The sequence below is a fragment of the Anarrhichthys ocellatus genome, unplaced genomic scaffold (assembly GCF_004355925.1).
Source record: "Anarrhichthys ocellatus isolate YVR2014 unplaced genomic scaffold, GSC_Weel_1.0 scaffold121, whole genome shotgun sequence".
In the NCBI taxonomy this organism is placed as follows: Eukaryota; Metazoa; Chordata; class Actinopteri; order Perciformes; family Anarhichadidae; genus Anarrhichthys; species Anarrhichthys ocellatus.
The window spans coordinates 125,929-147,627 of NW_022280151.1; the positions used below are offsets into that span (position 1 = coordinate 125,929).

Below are 21,699 nucleotides of genomic sequence, written 5' to 3' on the forward strand. Positions count from 1 at the left end.
TGTGTATCAAATGCAGAGACAGTTATTTACCAATGTGTTAGGAGTAGTTACATTTACACCGTCTTACATTTACAACCGGCCCTTTGAGGGCGACCGTGATGCTGATGTGGCCCAGAGTGAAAATGAGTTTGACACCCCTGCTCTAAGTCATACTATTCAGCGCCATGGGTTATCAAGCATCAAGCAGCAGGTGATATGACCACAATCAGATGAGGAGCTCCATTCTGCTCTGTGGATTTACGCCTACTGCCAAGATATTAGAATTTGCTGTATTTCTTTTTATCTTAATGTACTGTACAGACACTGACTGTGAATTCTCTGTCCTATATGGGATTCATCAAACGCACACTCATCAAAATCAATAATAAAATAAATTTAGCTGCATTATTTTGTGCATGTTTTGTTTCTCCTGTGTGGAATAGCATTTCAGCACAGTAGGGGCCTAATAGATACATGTAGAAATTAAATTGGTAAGAAACTACCCCGTTTTTTTCACTTGTTGTGTGTGTGCTATCATATAAGTTAGAAATGTCCGGTGTTAACACATCAACATCATCTATTCTTGAGCCATATGTAATAATACTGCATTCAAACTCCACAAAATGTAGTACACCTGCATTTTGTAATAATTTGCGGCATTTCGTTATAGTTGACTGTTCTAAAATACAAAAAAGCTTTTTATCATCTTACAAATATAGCCAAACTTAGGGTGTTATGTCAAAAAGTCATTCACGCTTTGATTTCTGACAGGGTTGACAACTGCAATGGTGTCTTGACAGGGCTCTCCAAAAAGAGCATCAAGAAGCTTTAGCTTTAGCTTCAAAATACAGCTACACTCTCTACACTGGCATCCTGTCAGCCACAGAATTGAATATAAGGCAATGCTTATTAATCGTCAATACATAAGGTAGGACCAAAATACTTTAAAGATATGTTTAAAAATGAATGAATGGATGAATTTTGGATCGTTATGATTAATTCTGGAATGCATACAATAAACATTGTTAAATGTTATAATGATTTCTTAATGTAGAATGGTTAGTTATTACATAATGCATGTATTGTTGCATTTTCATGAAAAAAGTGCAACTCCTAGATTTAGTAATAACCACTGCAATATGTTCGAATTTATTACTAAATGCTTTGAAATTCATTACATATTGCTTTCAAGCGGTGTATTAAAAAATGTGGGGTCCATTATATAATGACGTGAATTATATTTTGTCATGGCATTATATAATGTGGTGTTATTACATACTGTGTTGTTACAAGCTTTAATTTAATGTTTTATTCATTTAAAGGGAAATGTTGCCGCATGTTCATGCCACTACCCCAAGAGAGGGAGTTCAAGTACCTCGGGTCTTGTTCATGAGTGAGAATAACATAAAGCGGGAGATAGACAGGCAGCTCAGTCTGGCGTCAGCAGTAATGCTGGCGTTGTACCGGACTTTTGTGGTAAAGAGGGAGCTGACCTCGAAGGCAGGGCTTTTAATTTGCCAGTCCATCTATGGTCATGAGTTTTGGTAGTTACCAAAAGAATGAGACTATGGATAAAAGCGAGTGAGAAGAGCTTCCTTTGCAGGGTGGCTGGGCTCAGCCTTATAGATAGTCTGAGGAGCTCAGACATCCGGAGGGAGCTCGGAGTAGAGCCGCTGCTGGGTCAGCTGAAGTTGTTCAACATCTGATCAGGACTTCCTCGACGCCTTCATTTAAAGGTTTTCCAGGCAAGAACTGGTTATAAGCCCAAGGGTAGACCCAGAACACACTGGAGGCATTGTTTGTCTCATCTCTCCTGACGAGACAAACAATGCTCCTGAGCCTCAGGAGCAGGAAAATGTTGGGAGTTGCCCAGACTGCTGCCCCAGCAACCCCGGCCCCAGATAAGCAGAAAGATAATGGATGGATGGATGTGTATGGCAATGTGGTATGTTGAAAGCACACAAAAAACACAGACAAACAGACAGTTATAGGTGACATACGGAGGGTTGTCACATTTCCTCTGTCTGAAATGGACTCCAGTACCACAGGTCCTGCTGCACATGCTCCACTGGCTCCATGGACTCCAGTCTCCATCCACATGTTGAGGGATGGGAGTCTTACTCACACACTTGCCTGCCCTGCACCACTGACACACACAGAGACACACACAGAGATTAAAAGGATTTTAAATAGACAAGTAGACACTCATATTCTGCATCTTGGGAAGTCAACAGGCATCCTCTAAGACACAGGTGTCAAACTCAAGGCCCGTGGGCCGAATCCGGCCCGCCACGTCATTTTATGTGGCCCGCGAATCCGCCACCAAAAAAAAAAAGTTACATTTTTTTTTTAATTTTGGAAAAGAAATTTAAAGTTAGACTTGGAAATAAAAGTATCCCCATGGTTGAAATTATGAGATAGAAAGTTGAAATTCTGAGATAGCATGTTGTCTGTGTACCGACATTAAAACTATCACAACAGGTGGACAGGAGAGGGAACAGCCCATAAAGCGGTTTTCCAACAAGTGATTGAGTTGAAAAAGATTGACAAATAATCCCAAAATGTCCACGAAGAGAAAAATTGATGCAGAGGGAAGAAAATGTAATTTAAGATGGGAAAGCGAATACATATCTGTGCTTCAAGGAGAAAAACGGGTCTGTCTTCTGTGTTATGATGCGTGTCGGTGAAGAAGGAATACAATTCACGTCGGCATTTTGACACCAAACACGGAGCTAAATTTAGCCTCCAAGAAAAACATAAAATTGTCCAAGAATTAAAAGGCAGAATGCAATCACAGCAGAATATATTTACAAAAGCTACAGCCCAGTGCATGCCAAAGGTATGTGAGCAGGTGAGCTCCGATCAGATACAGACTTTTACAAATGTCAGTTTGTGAAGAAACACCATCGCAGATCGAGTTCAGGAACTAGCAGCAATCTAACAACACAGCTAGCTAAGAGACGAGCAGGTACTCGTCTTCTTCATTAGCTGTTGATGAAAGCACAGACAACACGGACACAGAGCATCTATCCATGTTTGTAAGACCCGATCTCAGTGAGGAGCTCTTGGATGTAGCTGCCATGCGCGGGACGACGACGGGGACATTAATGATGCAGAGGTGACAAAAATAGCTTTGAACAAAGTCAATGTAATAACTTGTGTTTGATGATATTTGTCTTTGTTATTTTCTTTAAAAGTTTGATCTTTGATAGAGTAATGTGGGTTTCCTAACCCTAAATTAAAATGATTTATGTTATAATAACAGAAATGTGCTTAAATATCATTTTACATTTATATAACTGCATATACAATATTTTTACACTTGAATAAACAATAATCAAATGCAGAGAGAGTTATTTAACAATATGTTAGGAGTAGTTACAGTTATACAGTCTTACAGTTACAACCGGCCCTTTGAGGGAAACCATGATGCTGATGTGGCCCGGAGTGAAAATGAGTTTGACACCCGTGCTCTAAGAGAAGCTGTTGATTGAGAGGTGAAGAGTATTTGTTCATGGAAGCAGTGTGTGAAAATAGAATCCCTCACATCCCCTGTTTTCATTGCTGTTACTACTTGTTAACACCTCCCCCAAAAAAAGGAAAAAAAGAAAAGAAAAATAGAAGCAGTGTGTGGGTGAGACCTACTTTATCTGCACCACACTCTGTTCCATCCAGAGGAGGATCCAGTTTGGTCTTGCAGGCTGCATCTCCCTCCACTAAACACCACAGGCCAGCGCACATCAGGTGCTGAGAGACACACACGCAGACACACACGCACGCACGCACACACACACACACACACACACACAGCTTTGTATTGAGTAGTCTTGCATCATAACACTATTTTATATATCTTTTTTATTACTACTATGGAGGCAACGATAAAGATAAGACGACATCTCATGTGTCAAATCATGTTCGCAGCATTTCAGTTCAGGGAAATTTTCCCTCTGTGGACAATAAAGTACATTGTGTCATATTGTATATTTGTCGATGCTACATCGAGGCTTTTGTCATACGGAAGTGGGCGTGGTTTCATCTATCAGCCCCTTTTTTGCATTTTTCAAAAATGATGCAGTGGATGGACTTAGTTTCAGAACTGGGGGTGAAGTTACACTTTAAATGAGGGAAAATAAAGACCCATCTCTTCTACAAGTCTTTTTCAAATAAAAGCTTGTTTTACTCTGCTTACTTTCTTAAGAAAGCTCTGGGGGTCTTACATACAAAACAATGCGTAGGATCCACACTAAATGTTTGTGTAAATGCACGTACGCCAAAACATATTCTGATTCATAAAACCTTGCGTAATGCCTGCCATTGAGCAATTTCCTTTTATATATTCCAAATCAACCTGTAAATGTGCACACCTGAATCAGCCTCACATCCCGCCCTCCACACCCCAACATTCAACCATAAATGGTCAATGCAAAGCACCTTATGAATGTTGATGCATAGAAATGAGCTGCTGATCAGTGGGTCTTTACTGATATGAAAGACCAAGAAAAGGACTTTCTTTAGACGGAAGAAATGGTTGTGGATGAGGTGGTCTGTGGACACTCGTTCCGTCCTATTTCTTCCATTGGCGCAGTCCTAACAGTTCAAAATGATCCATCATGCAGCATCACACACTACAAGTGTCACCGCAGTATTTACTGTATATGTTTACAGCAATCAGGCTGATTGATTCCAAAATGATCATGACAATCAGTGGTATCCACCAACCTGCTCATCATTTAAAAAAAGAAAGTTTAAAATGTGAAAACAATTTAATTATTTATTCACTTATGATTCATACTGAAAATGATAATATGGAGTTATTGTGCGAGAGCTGTCATTAACTTTGTTTCCACACTTTGCTAATTTGCACAATCCTTACGTGCAGGTAGTGACGATTTGAGGTAACTGGAGGAGGCAGAGAGTGACAGTCACCATGGTAACTCCAGTGAGCTCTGATACTTGCATCGGATAGCTTTTTTCAGTTTGTCTGTGTACGGCAGTGGTGGGCCGTCAGGGCCAGCTAAGCCTTCTCTGCTGGCCTAAACAGAATCACAAAGTTATAGCTATTTTATAATTTGATATCCATCCATCCATCCATTTTCCTCCGCTTATCCGGGGTCGGGTCGCGGTGGCAGCAGGCCGACCCAGACCTCCCTCTCACCGGCAACATGTTCCAGTTCATTCTGGGGGATCCCGAGACTTTCCCAGGCCAGCTGGGAGATGTAATCTCTCCAGCGTGTTCTGGGTCTTCCCTGGGGTCTCTTCCCAGTTGGACATGCCTGGAAAACCTCCAGTGGGAGGCGTCCAGGAGGCATCCTAATTAGATGCCCGAACCACCTCAGCTGACTCCTTTCGACGCGAAGGAGTAGCGACTCAACTCCAAGTTCCCTCCTGATGACCGAGCTCCTTACCCTATCTCTAAGGCTGAGCCCGGCCACCCTACGGAAGAAACTCATTTCGGCCGCTTGTAGCCGCGACCTTGTCCTTTCGGTCACGACCCAGAGTTCGTGACCATAGGTGAGGGTAGGAACGTAGACCGAGTGGTAAATTGAGAGCTTTGCCTTCCGGCTCAGCTCCCTCTTCACCAAGACGGTCCGGTGCAGCGCCTGCTTTACTGCTGCAGCTGCACCGATCCGCCTGTCGATCTCCCGCTCCATCTTAACCTCACTCGTGAACAAGACCCCGAGATACTTAAACTCCTTCGCTTGAGGTAGGCACTCCGTCCCCACCTGGAGGGAGCAATCCACCGGTTTCCGGCAGAGAACCATGGCCTCAGATTTGGAGGTGCTAACTCTCATCCCCGCCGCTTCACACTCGGCTGCAAACCGCCCCAGTGAATGCTGGAGGTCACGATCCAAGAAGGCTAACAGGACCACATCATCTGCAAATAGCAGAGAGGCGATCCCGAGACCCCCCAAAACTGACGTTCTCCGCCCCCAGGCTGCGCCTAGATATCCTGTCCATGAAAATCACGAACAGGACCGGTGACAAAGGGCAGCCCTGGCGGAGGCCAACACCCACCAGGAACGTGTCTGACTTATTGCAGAGAATGCGGACACAGCATAATTTTATATTTTTTCATAAATACACTACATGGATTCTAATTATTTTTCCCATTATCTTATTTTCTCATTGCACAGCTACTGTCTTCCTCAGTTGCTCTGCTTCCAGTGCAGCTTGTTTTAAGTAGAGCTTTTATCCAATCAGATTTCACCCCTATGTCTCTAGGTAAGAAGAGAGGCCCGAGGTCCTCTAGGTAGACTTTGCAGTCTAAGTAAATGGGGACAATATTGTTGATTGTCATAGTCTTCAACCAATCAGAGTTTTAGTTTGACATGTCAGATGTATTCTTTGACATGCCAGAGCTTCTGGGTGGCCTAGCCGAGTAAGTCAGCATTAACGTGTGGCGTGATTGGTCAGTGGGCAAGCATGACTGTTGTGAAACTAAAGTTAGCTAGCAGAACTTAGTTAGCTCTTACTTAGTAGTAAGAGTTCAAGTTGAAAGTTATGACATTGACATGACATTTTTAGCATTTTTCTTGGTGTAGATTCTTTTTTTATTTTTACCTAGCTTTGTTTTTTTAACACTCAATGGCTGAAGGATTACATTTAAAAAATGTGAGGGGCTTTTGACTTGCACTGGCATGCTTGGTGTTCAGGTGGCGACGTAAATAAGAGGGCTTCAGACAGCTGTTAGCCAGAACCTCGATGCACTGTCTCCTAAAAATTACATTCCCCAAAACTAAAATGCATTCTCAAATACCACCAAAACACCCCGCCTGTCTCTAGCAGAAACGCGCTCATCCAGGCCGAGCAACGAGGAACATTACGCGGCTACAATACCTCCACAAAGGCCCGCGTGTAAAATCCGGGAGTAACCGTGACTCTATTCAGGGTTAGGTTTGGGTGGGGACGTGGCTTCCTAGTGGAAGTTATGGTTAGGGTTAGATGGATACAAATGAATAAAATATACCTCCATAACACCCCGCCACTCTCGGCTCATACCTCCCCAGCAACGAGGCACATCACCCGGCCACAATACCTCCAGAATGTCCCCCGGGTGAAATCCGGGACTTGGTTTTATGGTTCCGAGTGGCAGGCGCTCACCCGTTGGCGCCAGACGCGAGGTCTCCAGCCGCCCCCGCCGTGAGGCACCCCATCGTCAGGTCTGTCAGCCCTCGGAACAGGCCGCGGGTCAACAACTTGTGGGTGGCGGGGGTAGAGGCGAGGCGGATCACAGAAAAATAATAAAGACTAGGGTATGCAAAGATATGTTGATGAGAAACTTATTTGTAATACGTCAAACACAAACGTAATCAGGGAGAAAATACGTTTATGGTCAAACATAATTGAGAATGCATTTTAGTTTTGGGGGAACGTAATTTTTAGGAGACAGGACTGCACCATTAGACCACCATTACATTTTTCCTCTCGAGCACCCCCTAGAGGCAGCTCACGCACCCCCAGCGACCTGCTGGTCCTTGCACTCTTTAACAATAGTTAAAATTATTTTACAGATGATGCTAATTTTATCAGCACTTCCAATGCTGACCACCGGTTTAGGAAGTCCAGCCCTCTACTCAGCACTGAGGAGAGCTAACAGTGCTGATAAAATAATAAGATTTGATTTGAGGTTTGAGTTGGTTTATATATTTTACAATTGAAATTATTCAAGTCACAAGCAGTCGACACATATCATAAACCATTCAACAACATAAGATGCTGGAACATACTAAATAAAGGACCACCCTCAGAGGGAGAGCAGCGTGGTAATTGACATAATCATGATATCACATGTGACAGCTTTGGGGAGCACTACATTAGAAGCTTGAACAAAAGACTGAATGAAGACCGGACACCAGACCAAAACTGCTCACAGCATCCAGTGGGAAGAGGTCAAAGGTCATCAACCAGGAGTCCCTCCCACATTCAGGATATTTTAGGTTTAATTATTTTTTTTTATGTATGATAACCTTTTTTTTCTAGAGAAGCAAATATGCCCCTGTCTTGTGTTTGGAGTAATTCCACTCTTACACATTCTAAACATCAATGGAGCTCCAGTTGTCAGGGTGAGTTGGATATACAATGAATATGTTATTTAAACTGAATATCATGTGATGTTTCTAGGACAAGCAAAGTGTGTTGTACCTCCATATCACTGCAAAAACTGGCATTGGTTCCAAACAGGATCTGGCACTGTCCATCCACACTGTAGTGCATGCCTGGCAGCTTGGGAGGAAGGCGGATCTGGTAACGGCTCCTGGGGTCTGTGTGCAGTAGGCATGCACTGGCTTTGGACCTGTTTAAAAGAACAGGTTTCATAATGTGCAGTGAACTGTTTTATTTCCAAGAGTTTTCTTTACATTGTCAAAGCACAAACGCACAAACGCGCACGCGCACACACACACACACACACACACACACACACACACACACACATTTAGAGTGGGAAAGATTTTAACAATGTTAGTTGTTATTTTTAAGATGCAAATGAGCATTAATGGTGACATTAAAGAATATACAGTATGAGCCAAAGAGTCCATTTTAAGTGGGATATATATCTGCTATTACTGTAGCTTCCTAGAGCTGATGAGGATTATTGGCCAGCTGAAAGCATTTATCATTCTCTGCAAAAATGCTGTTCGCACATTAGGATACAGTCCAAAATGACTGGACCATTAGGCAAGGTAGGCAACCCCCAACTTCTATAGATATACTGATGTGTGATATACAGTGTAGCCTGCAATAATTTACAAAATCCAGTGTTCCAATCTTGGGGTTATTTTACAAAGTATCAAACATTAGGAGATAAACTCCCAAAGGTAACATTTTTGTTGCAGAAAACAAAACAGTTTTCAATACAAAAAAGGAAAAAGGACAGGAAAACTATGGTGTTCGTCCTAGTGGTGGAAAGAGTGAATAGATCCAAAGTAAAAGTAGCTTTACTATTATAATAAATAATCCATTACAAGAAGAAGTCATGCCATCAAAATTTGACTTTGGTAAAAGTACAGCGATATTATCATTTAAATGTCCCGTATTACTTCAGTACTCATTACAATTCATGTTTATTTGGTAAGGACAAATACACATACATAGAGAGCTGCACAACAATTATCCAATGCAATGTATCACAGCATTTTTAGCTACTGCAAAGACATACAGTCTACGGTTCTATTTCATCCTTACTGACCGCCAGAGGCAGTGCTTAACACTGGATATCTTCTGTCTCGCGCATGCACAGGTCGAATATTTATATCAACAAAGTCACCTGTGACCTCGGATGACCCCCATCGTCTATAAGTTCCGGTATCATCCTGAGTTCAGCCCTTTTTCATCTTCTCGCTACGCAGGTTAGCTACCATGGTAGCATAAACTGAAACAAAGATGTGTCGCCGTTCGGACCATCGAGCCCCGGACTGGTGGACCCTCCTATCATCGGTCATCACCAGTCTGATAAGGGCCACCTAAATCGTGAAGCTCTAGCTAATTGAGTGGCGTGCTAACGAGAGTGTAGAATATACGCTGTCGGCCCGCCCTTCACAGTGAGCAGAGTGTCCTGCTCAGGCTAACTTCATGAGATGCTAGTTCGACTAGATCGACATTAGCATTATGTCCACTGGTTTTGTAACATTACGGCTATCACAGTTAGAGTGTTCCCGCTCAGGCAAACTTGATGAGATGCTAGTTCGACATTAGCATTATGTCCACTGATGTTGTAACATTAGGGCTATCACAGTTAGCAGAGTGTTCACGCTCAGGCAAACTTGGTGAGAGACTAGCTCGACTAGATCGACATTGGCATTGTGTCCATTGCGATTTCATTTTTACATCTGACATATTTCACAGTTATCAGTGTTCTCACTGAGGCTAACTTGGTGAGATGCTAGCTAGATGAAGCTGACACTGGGACTGTGTCCATCGACTTTGTAACCTTACGGCTGTCACAGTTAACAGAGCGTCCCCGCTCAGGCTAACTCAGTGGGAAGCTAGCTAGACAAAGCTGATACTGGGGCTGTGTCCATCAACTTTGTAGCATTACAACTATCACAGTTAGCAGAGTGTCAGGCTAACTCGGTGAATGCTAGTTATACTAAATCAACATTGATGTTGTGTCCATTGATGCTTTTTACGCATTACGGCTGTCGCAGCTGGCAGTGTCCTCACTCAGGCTAACCTGGTGGGACACTAACAAGACTAAGTTAATACTGGGATTGTGTCCATTGATTTTATAACATTACGGCTATCACAGTTAGCTGAGTGTCTTCGCTCAGGCTAACTGGTGGGACACCACTATTTACAGCGACGGTCCTAGTGAAGAGTGTCCTTGCTCCCCTCTCACTGTAAGGACTGTTTTTTGGTCTGTTTCCACAGTGGCAGAGTGCTCTTGCTCAGGCTAACTGGTGGGTCACCAATATCTGCAGCAAATATCTTAGTGAAGAGTGTCCTCGCTCCCCTCTCACTGTAAGGACTGTTTTTTTGGCCTGCTTCCACAGTGGCAGAGTGCTCTCGCTCAAGCTAACTGGTGGGACACCAATATCCGCAGCGACTGTCCAAGTGAAGAGAGTGTCCGGAAAGATCACTCTCCTCTGACTGCCCCCTGCCTGTTCTCTCAACATTCAGCGGAGCGCTCTTTGGAATTCCGCATCAACTAGTGGGACAAGGGTTCCTCCAGAATCGCGGCCATGTTAAACTCTCCCGGCTGTAGGACCTGTATAGCTCCTCTTCAGCCTGAGGACGGCCCTGACCTCTTGCCTCGAGCATCTGAGGGAGGGCCTCTCGGAGAACCCAGGCAGGACCTGCGGCATCACGCCTTGAGCAGTAAGGTCTGCTAGGCTGGCCAACCCACTGCCCCGACTGGGTCTCCCTGACGGAGAGGACCGGTCCTCTGGGGAAGATGCCCTGGCTCGCACGTGGCCAGAGGATCTTCTTTATGCCTTTCCACCATTCCCTCTGATCTTGCTAACGCTTGTCAGAGTTCTTCACCAACAGGAGGGATCTCCTGTCGCAACTAGATGGTCGGATTTGGTATCCCAATCCCTGCTGCCTTCAACTATGGGTCTGGCCATAGGAGGGCCCGACCGGATGCTGAGTGGCTGCATAGAACCAGTCAGACTGACTATTCTGAATGCCAGCGCGCAATCTACCTGCCTGCAGTACAAAAACAGGTGGAAGCTGTTCTTGGACTGGTGTGCGGCTCAGAACAAGGTCCCAGTACAGTGCCCCGTGCCTGCTGTACTGAGTTTCTACAGTCCCTCCTAGATAAGGGCCGGTCTCCCTCTACCCTTGGAGTATACGTGGCCGCTATTTCGGGGCAGCATACTAAGGTCGACAATGACACAGGAGAGAGCCACAGACTGGTGTCCCTCTTCCTAAAAAAGGGGCTCTGCGGTTGCGTCCCCTGAGCGCCCTCAAGGCCCCTGCATGGGACCTACCCTTGGTACTGGACACCTTATGCTTGTCTCCTTTTGAACCCCTGGCACAGGCGGAGCCGAGATGGCTATCAGCCAAAATGTTTTTTCTCCTTGCCGTCAATTCAGCTCAACGTGGGGGCGAGCTGCATGCCCTGTCGGTGAAAGAATCATGTCTGAGGTGGAACTCAGATGACTTGGGTATCACTTTGTGGCCTAATGCAGCATTTCTCTCCAAGGGTGTTAATACGTTCACATATCAACCAGCCTATCCAGCTGGCAAAGTTGACCCCCCCCCCCCATCGGGAGAGGAGAGGTCAAGGCTGCTGTGCCCAGTGCGGGCCCTCAGAGCTTATGTGGAAGCCACCACCTGCATACGGCAGTCGGAGCAGCTCTTTGTCAGTTATGGTGAGCCTAAGAAGGGCTGTGCTCCTTCTAAAACAGTGCCTATCCCACTGGATAGTGGAGGCCATTGCCTATACATACAAGGCGAGCGACTGCGCTCGGCCATCCGGGGTGAAGGGTCACTCTACCAAGAGTGTCTCCACATCAAGGGCAGCCCTGAGAGGTGTGCCTGTGGAGGATATATGTGCTGCGGCCTCATGGGCATCACCAAGCACATTCACCAAACACTACAGAGTTAACGTTGCCACCCATCACCCACTGGGGAGGGTTCTTTGGCCAATTTTCTCTGCCGGAGCTATACGAGTTAGTTACTGTGCTTCCTTGTGACTCTGTTGATATAAGTCATCCAGTGTTAAGCACTGCCTCTGGCGGTCAGTAAGGATGAAATAGAACGAAAGTTACGAATGTAACTACGGTTCTATGAATCCTGGATGACCGCCAGAGTTCTTGGTCACTCGGAATCCCGTGAACTCGCGAGAAGATTCCATAGGACTGAACTCAGGATGACACCGGAACTTATAGACGACGGGGGTCATCCGAGGTCACAGGTGACTTTGTTGATATAAATATTCGACCTGCACATGCGAGAGACAGAAGATATCCAGTGTTAAGCACTGCCTCTGGCGGTCATCCAGGATTCATAGAACCGTAGTTACATTTGTAACTTTCGTTTTCCACCACTGCGTCTTTGGGCTGTGGCAAGCAAACTAAATCACTGTTAAATGAGTCAGAGACTGTGGAGGCCGATTAGTCGGCGTGATGACGTTTTGTATTCCCTTTTAGGCACTTGTTAGCAATCACCTTTTTAAAGATATGTAAAAGCTTCTAAATTCACCAGAGGGGTATTTACTGATGTATTTTATATACGTTGAAATCTCTTCAGCTTGTGTTAACATCAGACCTTATTTCAGGCTTCTAACCAAAACCACTTTGAGACAAGGGAACCAAAAGTGCAAAAACGGTGACTAATTTCTGTGTTTTAGGACTCATTACCGCAGTCACTCAAGAGCATGTACGATGCGAGAGGTCGAAGGTGCTGAGGGCACAGTCCGGCTCAGAGACTGAGACAAAACAGGGAGACAACGAGCTGGCTGCTAAAAAGAAGCAATTTATTTTTAGCAAATATAAGTAAACCAATTTAAACAGCACTCAAACATCTTCCTCCCAGAGCGCGAGGCTGCCAACTGAAGAGGGTATTTAAGGCAGATGTGGCTCATCCAGCTGCGGAGCTGGAGCCTTAGTCCACACCTAAGAGAGATGGCGCAAAGGAGGGGGAGGTATCCTCTGTGGCTGTTCCTGACTACCTCCTGTCTGTTTCTGGCAGCGACCTGGTGGGAGAACAGAGAGCTGATCCCTCTTTGAGCCAGCAGATGGAGAGGGTTCCAACCATTGATGATGGGAAGAGTGTCACAAATGGTTACTTGCTTGTGGTGGTGTGTCAGAGATCCGTAGAGTTTGTATTTTTATGACCACAAAAAATGAGGCCCAGATACTGATAAGATGATGTGGTCAATGTTTCAGAATGAAAGAGCTTAAGGAAGAGGATGCTATTTCTATAGCGCATCTTGACGCAGGGCTGAGATGTAAGTGGAGCTTGGCCTGGCTAAAGGTGGAGGTCAAAACAGACGTGATGGGAGTGCAGTCTCAATGGATTTTGTCTATGTGGTATATTGATCACATTAAGTTATATGGTTGTAATGAGTACAAATCCTTTTTGGACCTCCGTGAACACGGTCCTTTCATAGTAATTGTAGCGCGCATGCGCAGTACAGACTTAAGAGTTTTCCATGGCCGAATAAAGTAACTAACGCTACATGTGCGTCCGGATAAAACTGTACGTTCTCGCAGGGAAGGAGAGACACTCGGTGTCAGTACTAGTGAGTACGATGGCCCTATTTAGGAGAATTGACGAGTTCAAGCCAGAAAATGAGCAATGTTCAGTGTACATAGAACGGATGGAACAATTCTTCGAAGCTAATGACATAGCCGAAGATAAGCAAGTAGCCACACTTCTCAGTGTAATGGGTGCGGCTACTTATGGGCTTTTGAGAAATCTGGTGCAGCCCAGGAAGCCAAAAGATAACACATTTGATGAAATAGTGGCCGTTCTAAAGGAGCATTATGAGCCCAAGCCCTAATTAGTAGCTGAAAGGTTTCACTAACCAGCCGGTGGCTCAGTATGTAGCTGAGTTGAAACAACTGTCTAACTGTGAGTTCGGTGCAAACTTGGATTCATAACTACGAGATGGGTTCGTCAGTGGAATAAGAAACGAGGCCTGCCAGAGGAGACTACTTTCGGAAAATGATCTTACTTTTGCAAAGGCTTTTGAGAGCGCTCTCAACATGGAGACTGCCGACAGAGTCGCACGTCAGTTGAGAGGGATGGAAAGTGATAGTGTCTGGGCGGCAAGTGTTCACAAGGTGAGGCCACAGTGGACAAGGAACTGTTACAGGTGCAATGAAAAAAATCACGAGCCAAATGAGTGCTGTTTTAAAGAGGCTAAATGCCATAACTGTGGCAAGACTGGGCATATTAAAAAGGCATGACGGTCTAAGGTACAGGCAGAGTGTGAAAGGCATTCACAGGGCAGAGGAAAGAAACACAAAATATGTGGAAGCTGAAGAAGACACTGAATTGGGTGTGTTCACAATTTTGACTGTCACAAGTGAAGATGCTAACCTGTATAAAGAAATATTCACTGTAGCTGAGGTGAAGTTAGAGATGGAAATAGAAACTGGGGCAGCAATGAGTATTATTTCAAGGGGTACATACAGGGCGAAATTCTCACACTTACCACTGCAGAGAAGTAAAGTTAAGCTTAAAGCTTATATTGGAGGTCACATTCCTGTACTGGGGCAGATCACAGCCAAGGTGGTCTATGAGGGTCAAACAGTGAACTTGCCACTTTTAGTTGTTAAGCGGAATAGATCAACACTGTGTGGCAGAAATTGGCTAAGGAAACTGAGGCTAAACTTGGAGCAGATAAAGCATATGTATGAAGCTAAGTGTACAGCGTTTAGCGAGGTGCTGGATACATATTCAGAGGTGTTGAGAGAGGAGTTGGGGACTCTGAAAGACGTCAACCTGATGCACCTCCTACATTTCGTAAACACAGACCCCTTCCATTCGCTATGAAAAACGTAGAGGAGTAGAGGAAGAGCTCAGGAAGCTGGAGGAAGCCAACATTATATCTCCAGTTATTTTAAGCACAGCGAATGGGCAGCACCCATAGTGCCAGAGGTGAAAAGAGACAAGTCACTCCACCTGTGTGGGGATTATAAAGTGTCAGCTAATTAAGCAGTTGAAACAGAAACCTACCCCTTGCCACGTTTAGAGGAATTGTTAGCAACCCTTAGTGGAGGTAAGGTATTCTCCAAGATAGACTTAGCTACAGCTTACCAGCAGGTGTTGCTGGATGATGACTCCAAGAACTACACTACCATCAACACCCACAGAGGTTTATTTGTGTATAACAGACTTCCTTTTGGAATTAGCTCTGCACCGTCCATCTTCCAGCGGATTATGGAAAATCTAATGAAATGCTTACCAGTGGTAGTTTTTCTTGATGACCTGCTCATTATGGGACGCACAGAGAAGGAACATCTCCACAACCTTCAGAAGGTCCACAGCAAAGCACAGTCTTAGCACCATTGTACAGACTGCTCAGAGGACAAGTGATTTGGAAATGGACTGAGGTTGAACAGGTTGCTTTTGTCAAGTGTAAAGAACTGCTGACTAGTGACCGGGTGTTAGCCCAGTACGCAGTACGACCCCAGTCTCCCACTGACTTTAGCATGCAATGCCTCTGCTTATGGCATCGGAGCAGTTATGTCACGGCCTGGCCGTGCCTCCCTGGATTTTCCCGCTGTGCTCTGGTCGTTTCCCCCTTGGTTTCCTGGTCAATAAACCTTTACACCTTTACTCCCTGGTCTGTGCCTGCGTTTGGGTTCATATTCACACCCCGTGACAAGTTATCCAACACACCATGCCAGACGGGGAGGAACGACCCATTGCTTATGCCTCCCCAACACTGTCTCCAGCAGAGAAAAAATATTCTCAGATAGAGAAAGAAGCTCTTGGACTGATATATGGCGTAAATAAATTCCACCAGTATTTGTGGGGTAGACATTTTAACTTAATTACTGACGATCGACTCCTTCTGACACTGTTTGGTGAGCACAAGAACCTGCCTACACTGGCCGCAGCACGCATTCAGCGGTGGGCGATTATATTCTCAGCGTATGACTACCACATTGTCTATCGCAAATCAGAAGAGCACAGTAATGCTGATAGACTCTCCCGCTGTCCCTTGGCGGAGACCAGCGACACAGGAACAGCCGTGACTTCAGCTCTAGTCCACTCACTGCTGGCGGAGCATATACAAGAAGCACCACAACGCAACACAGGTTGCAAGGACGACACGCACCGACAGTGAGTTGTCACGAGTGTATAAGTATATCATGGAAGGCTGGCCCACTCAGGTAGAGGAAAACCTAAAGGTGTTTTTCACAAAAAGAAATGAGTTGTCTACAGAGCAAGGTTGTGTCCTATGGGGGACCAGAGTCATTGTACCCTCCAAGATAAGAAGAGCCGTGTTAAAAGAGATTCACTCTGGGCACCAAGGCATAGTGAAAACAAAGGCCTTAGCTCACAAATATGTATGGTGGACGAACCTTGACTTGGAAGTGGAACAGATTTGCAAGGAATGTGAGACATGCCAGTTGGATCAAAAGATGCCACGCCAGGTTCCACTACACCCCTGGGAGTTCCCGGGTGAGTCCTGGAAGAGACTACACATAGACTTTGCTGGACCGTTCCTGAACCACATGTTCATGGTTGTGGTGGATTCACATACAAAGTGGTTGGAAGTATTTCGTATGCGACAGATCACCAGGCTCAGGAGACTGTTTGCCTCTTATGGTCTGCCTGAACAAATTGTGAAAGACAATGCGACCACATTCACATCAGACGAGTTCCAGACTTTTGCCAAGCAGAATGGAATTCTGCACACCACAAGTGCACCAAGACATCTAACAACAAATGGTCTGGCAGAGAGATATGTTCAGACGTTCAAGGCAGGTATAAGGTATAAAAAATCTTGCTCACACTTTACTGAACATTGAGGACAAGGTCTCACTGTTCCTGCTGCAACATCGGACTACGCCTAACTGCACTACTGGACAGTCTCTGGCTGATCTGTTTCTTCACAGACATATCCGGACAAGGTTGGCTTTCCTAAAGCCTTGTACCAAGGAGACGGTATGTAAGAAACAGTATCACCAAAAAGAACACCATGACCGCACTGCTGCAGACCGTTTTTTTTAACTCTGCTGCACCTACTATTTAGACCCCAGTCTCACACACACTCACTGCCAGATCGTTCTCCGCATTCATGCCAGACCTTCTAGCGCTTACCCTCCGAAAGATTTCCCATTATCGACCCTGCCTGTTTGGACTTCTCCGCCTTGCCTCTGCCCCGATAAACCACTCAGCCTTCTGTCCCCGACCACGATATTCTGCCTCTGCTTCCTCTGAGTTCTGTCTGCCTTCTCCCTTGACGGCTTGGCGTTCCACCGTGTGGGATTCTACACCTGTGCATATCCTAGACTGTTACCTGTTGTGTGTTCAGTTGAGAATAAAGCTTTGATTCCAACTATTCAGGGTCCATATAAGACAAATACATAAAATGACATACAAGAACAATAAAAGTACATTGGCCTTTTATTCCAACTGCACCTGTCATACTGCTTCTCGGTCCTTACCACACCAGTTACACTGCACTGAACTCTGACACTCTAACGACACTTTTCAGCCTGAGGGGCGAGACACAAGACAAAGAAAGAACGTAATGACGGTATCATGAGGTTTGAGCATCTGGCTGACACTTACATCATTAGATTTATTCCCATACAGTATTGGGATGGTTCAAGAATGATTTTGAATTCAATGTGTGACTTTATATCCTTTATCAAAATATAATCCTGCAAGAATTATAGTGCTAAATGTATGCGTCAGCAAATTAAATAAGTAAACTAATAGTACAGTCACTGAGATCGGAAGAAAGGGGAGAAAGGGGATAAGTTTAAGAAGTAAATCAGTTAGTCAGAGAGACACCCTGTTCAATAGGGCCTATGTACTGGAGCATCCTGCGCCACACCGTGCAGGTCGTAAAATTGGTGAAGTATAGGAGATACTGTATCTGGGTAATAAAAGGCACATAGATTATGCGTTGTGTCCTTAAAACATAGAACACGGGAATATACGTATTTGTTTTCTAGGTCACAGAGAAGGGCCCACAGGCGGTCAGCAGCGTATGTCACAAGTTCCAATTACCCCCCCTTCCACAGAAAAGGAGGTTAACAGGGAATGTGTTTAACTTTAAAATAGGTCTGTCAGGAGTGATAATCACGACTGGTACTGTTTCGTTTAATGATTTGAAAAGGACCTATTGTCTATATATGGACATGAAGGATGCAGAAGACAAGGAGGAGAGGATAATAAAGAAGAGAGACGAGAGGAGTTCGAGGCTTTTTGGAGGACTTGCATGTTCTAGACATTTTGACATTTTGTATTCACTTTTAGAAACTTTTCCGATATTCAATTTTTGTAATTCGATATGTTACTCTTTGTGAAAACCATATAAAACCGGTTTGTATTTTGTGCATTCCGACCAAAAGTCCAGTGTTGCTCATCTCTGTTGGGGTTCCCGTAGTCTCCTAAAGGTAAGAGTGCTCTTCCCCTGGGATAGGCTGACAGAAGAATTTAGATTAGACATAGAATTGAAATGCTATTACTGTTAAAAACTAGAGATAAGATAAGTGTTGTTAAATATTGTTGTGAGTTACTAACTTGGTTGGCTCAGACCGATTTCATAGCTCTGTTATGAAAATTGATAATTGTTTTTGAATTTGTGTAGACTTAGAATTTTGATGAGAATTGATGTTGAAGCTCTGCTGATGTATCACATGTGATGTTGCAGTGTTGATGATCATGTTTAGACGCTAGCGGTTGTGTATTAATGAGGAATAGGGATTTAGATTGGTACTTAAGTTAGGGGTGTTAGGGCCAGGGTCCTGAAGCTGCCCTTAACAACCAAGCGAGGTTCCCAACCACACAGGGTTCCTCCTCCAGGAGTGGCCCATGAGAGCGGGTCCACCCTGGGGTACGTCCAGTCCTCCACCTATTGCACACACACACCTAAATCCGTTGATATCCGGCTGTCGGGGAGACCAACGTTTTTAGCCTGAAATAAGTGATACGACGGTGGCTAGTGGTATTTAGTTACACTGGTTTTTGTCCCTCTAAGCAGGCTAGGACAGTCTCGCGTGTAGATTTTGGGGGGTGCATTCGTTACCTAGGTAACAGAGGGTATTGAGGTTATTGAACAAGCCATCTCCCAGGGCTCCGTTCGGAGGTGGGAGGGGGTATTGGTTATGCAGCTAGGCTGTACACCTTTTCAGTTAAATTATTTTGTAAACAATTTATTGATATGATTATTTATTTCATAATGTCTTTGTAATTGACTTAATACCCTATTAAATATGTTTCCAGGTTTCAAAGGAAGGACACATTTGATAGATATCTAATCGCACCATTTGACATGACAAAATGACGCCATGAGAATATTACTAAAGAGACCAAGATGGAGTAGTGCCAGTGAAATGTTCGTGGCTGCAGAATTCAATACTTTTCAAAGAAATCTTATGTATAAATGTATTTGTCAGTATTTGTTAATGACTCTGAAAATGTCATCATCTTGGTTTTATCCAACATACGGTTTAGTAGCACACGCTACCAGTCCCAGCTGTGGAGACATTGGTACAGCTGTCTCTTTGTAAGGCATTGCTAGGCCTATGTACTTTTATTGTTCTTGTATGTCATTTTATGTATTTGTCTTATATGGACCCTGAGTTTGATTGATTGATTGATTGCCATCATGTAGGATTATTTGCACATATGCAAACCAATTGAAAAATCCCAGGACAGAAATCTCTGGCAACACAATGTCCTTATGTCCAGACACCACTGTCCATAACAAAGGGAAAGCAGAGACCAATGGTGATATACAGTTCATTTTTAAAAAGTCGACAAGATCGAGCAAGTTCATCCAGCTGTATCTCACCTTAGGAAGTTCTCCAAGTCGGTGCGGCTGCAAGAGGACCAGGACAGGTCACTGGGGTTTCTTCCTTTAACCCATTCACCAGACATGATGTGGGAGTGACCAGTGCAGGTGGCATGGTCGTCATCATGGCTCATTCCCATGCTAAAGACAAGACATGGATATACAGACACTGCGTCAAAGAGTAGTAAAGCTGGTTCTCAAACAAGGGAGTCAAAATGCCAACTTTTCAGTCCCTGTCTTTGTCGATATATTTTGGTCTATTTTGTGCATGCCTGTGTTTGTGCGTACATGAGTGGGTCTGTGACTTTAAGTGAGTGTGTACCTCTGTGTGTGTCCACAGCTAATTTCTCATTTTGCTGCAGCAAACTGCATCATATTCATTCAGGGTGCACACTGAAGAACCTCATGGTTGTAGTGACTCACACTTTCTCAAAACACCTTTCATTATCGGTTTTATACTGCTGTTTACTGCCTGGTGACTCCTCACTCACCACTCTTAACCACCCCGGCCAGTAGGGGCTGCTAGTAATAACACAGCTGAGTGCCCACGGGCCTCATGGGACCACGATCCAACCCTGCTCACGCCTGAGGCAGTGCTTGTTGTCACAGCAAACATCAGTCAGGGTACTGGTCCACTGACGGTTTGTGGACAAAACACACAGAAAACCAGTCCAGAAGTCAAAGCTCTCAAGACTGTATCCAAAGACAGCTCTTGTTATGCTTGAGTGAAACTCTCCAACTTTGAAAAAGGCAACTCCAACGTGTTCCTTCAGTCCACACTGCTCACATAGCCAAAGGTTTTCTGAGAGCTCTGCCCATCTGAACTGTGGATGTGGTGGAGATGGAACACGGTCTGTACTAAATTCCACATTGGACATGGTCTCGAACATGATCCACTGCTAGTGATGCACCAATACCAGTATCGGTATCAGAGCTAATAGTGAGCCTCAGTTGAGCCCCAAACAACGCCCAGCTGCAACAATAAACTGATGCACTAACTGGTTAAATCCATCAGAACAGACTTCTCTTCTCCAGCAGAGTTAAAAGCCACAATGTTGTGCCTGGTCATTAACATATGCAGCCACTTTAGTCTCCATCACATTAATAAGTTTAGCTGTGAGGTTGTCAGCTGTGTGTCTGCTAGGTAGACTCTGTCAGGGTTTCCACCGTATTGCAGCCCAACGTTACGTTAGCCAGTGTCCGGTCGAGAGAGAGATTGTGTGTGACGATGAGTATGACGTCAGCAGCAAAGTTACAGCTGTGAACGTAGCAGTTCAGTGTGTGTACAGTTTGTCGGTGAGTAAATGCTACAACTCCTCAAGTACCGTGAGGAGACCCAAGCTAAGTACCATGTGTCCCGTGTCAGCCAGCTGATGATTAAAGTGAAGTCTGTTATCCCGGAAGTTAGCAGCTGTTCCGGCGCACTTATGGTGAGCTGACCTGTAAGGTGGACCAGCGCCATTCTTCTTTATGTGACAAGCCGCTCCTCTAGGTTTGCTCAGTTTATAATTTCTAATATTAACTGTTTAATAACGGTTAACTGTTAATCCGATAGCACGGTTAAACATGGTACTCTGAATTAGCAAGTACTCAAATGTAAGTACTTTTGGTATCAGTGCCTCCCTAATCAGTGTGTCTTATATGTCAAAGTTGGTACAGATTTCCATTTGGTCGATAGATTGGGTCTGAACCAAGGAACAATTGATTCAATTTCGCTGGTGAACTGTAAAGCCAGGCCCCCTCCATCCGCCTGGCTTGGTTGTGGTTGTTTTGGGATGTCGGGA

At 44.7% G+C, this 21,699-nt stretch overlaps 1 protein-coding gene across 1 annotated transcript in view; it reads right to left on the minus strand.

The window, feature by feature from the left end:
* adamts17 (ADAM metallopeptidase with thrombospondin type 1 motif, 17) overlaps positions 1 to 21,699 on the minus strand; it is a 127,576-nt gene that overhangs the window by 73,055 nt on the left and 32,822 nt on the right. The window contains exons 7-10 of the mRNA XM_031876981.1: positions 19,916 to 20,105; positions 8,125 to 8,275; positions 3,625 to 3,726; positions 1,980 to 2,125 (exon numbers count right to left, since the gene is read on the minus strand). Of these exons, the coding sequence (XP_031732841.1) occupies positions 1,980 to 2,125; positions 3,625 to 3,726; positions 8,125 to 8,275; positions 19,916 to 20,105 (589 nt within the window). The remainder of the gene's footprint in view (positions 1 to 1,979; positions 2,126 to 3,624; positions 3,727 to 8,124; positions 8,276 to 19,915; positions 20,106 to 21,699) is intronic.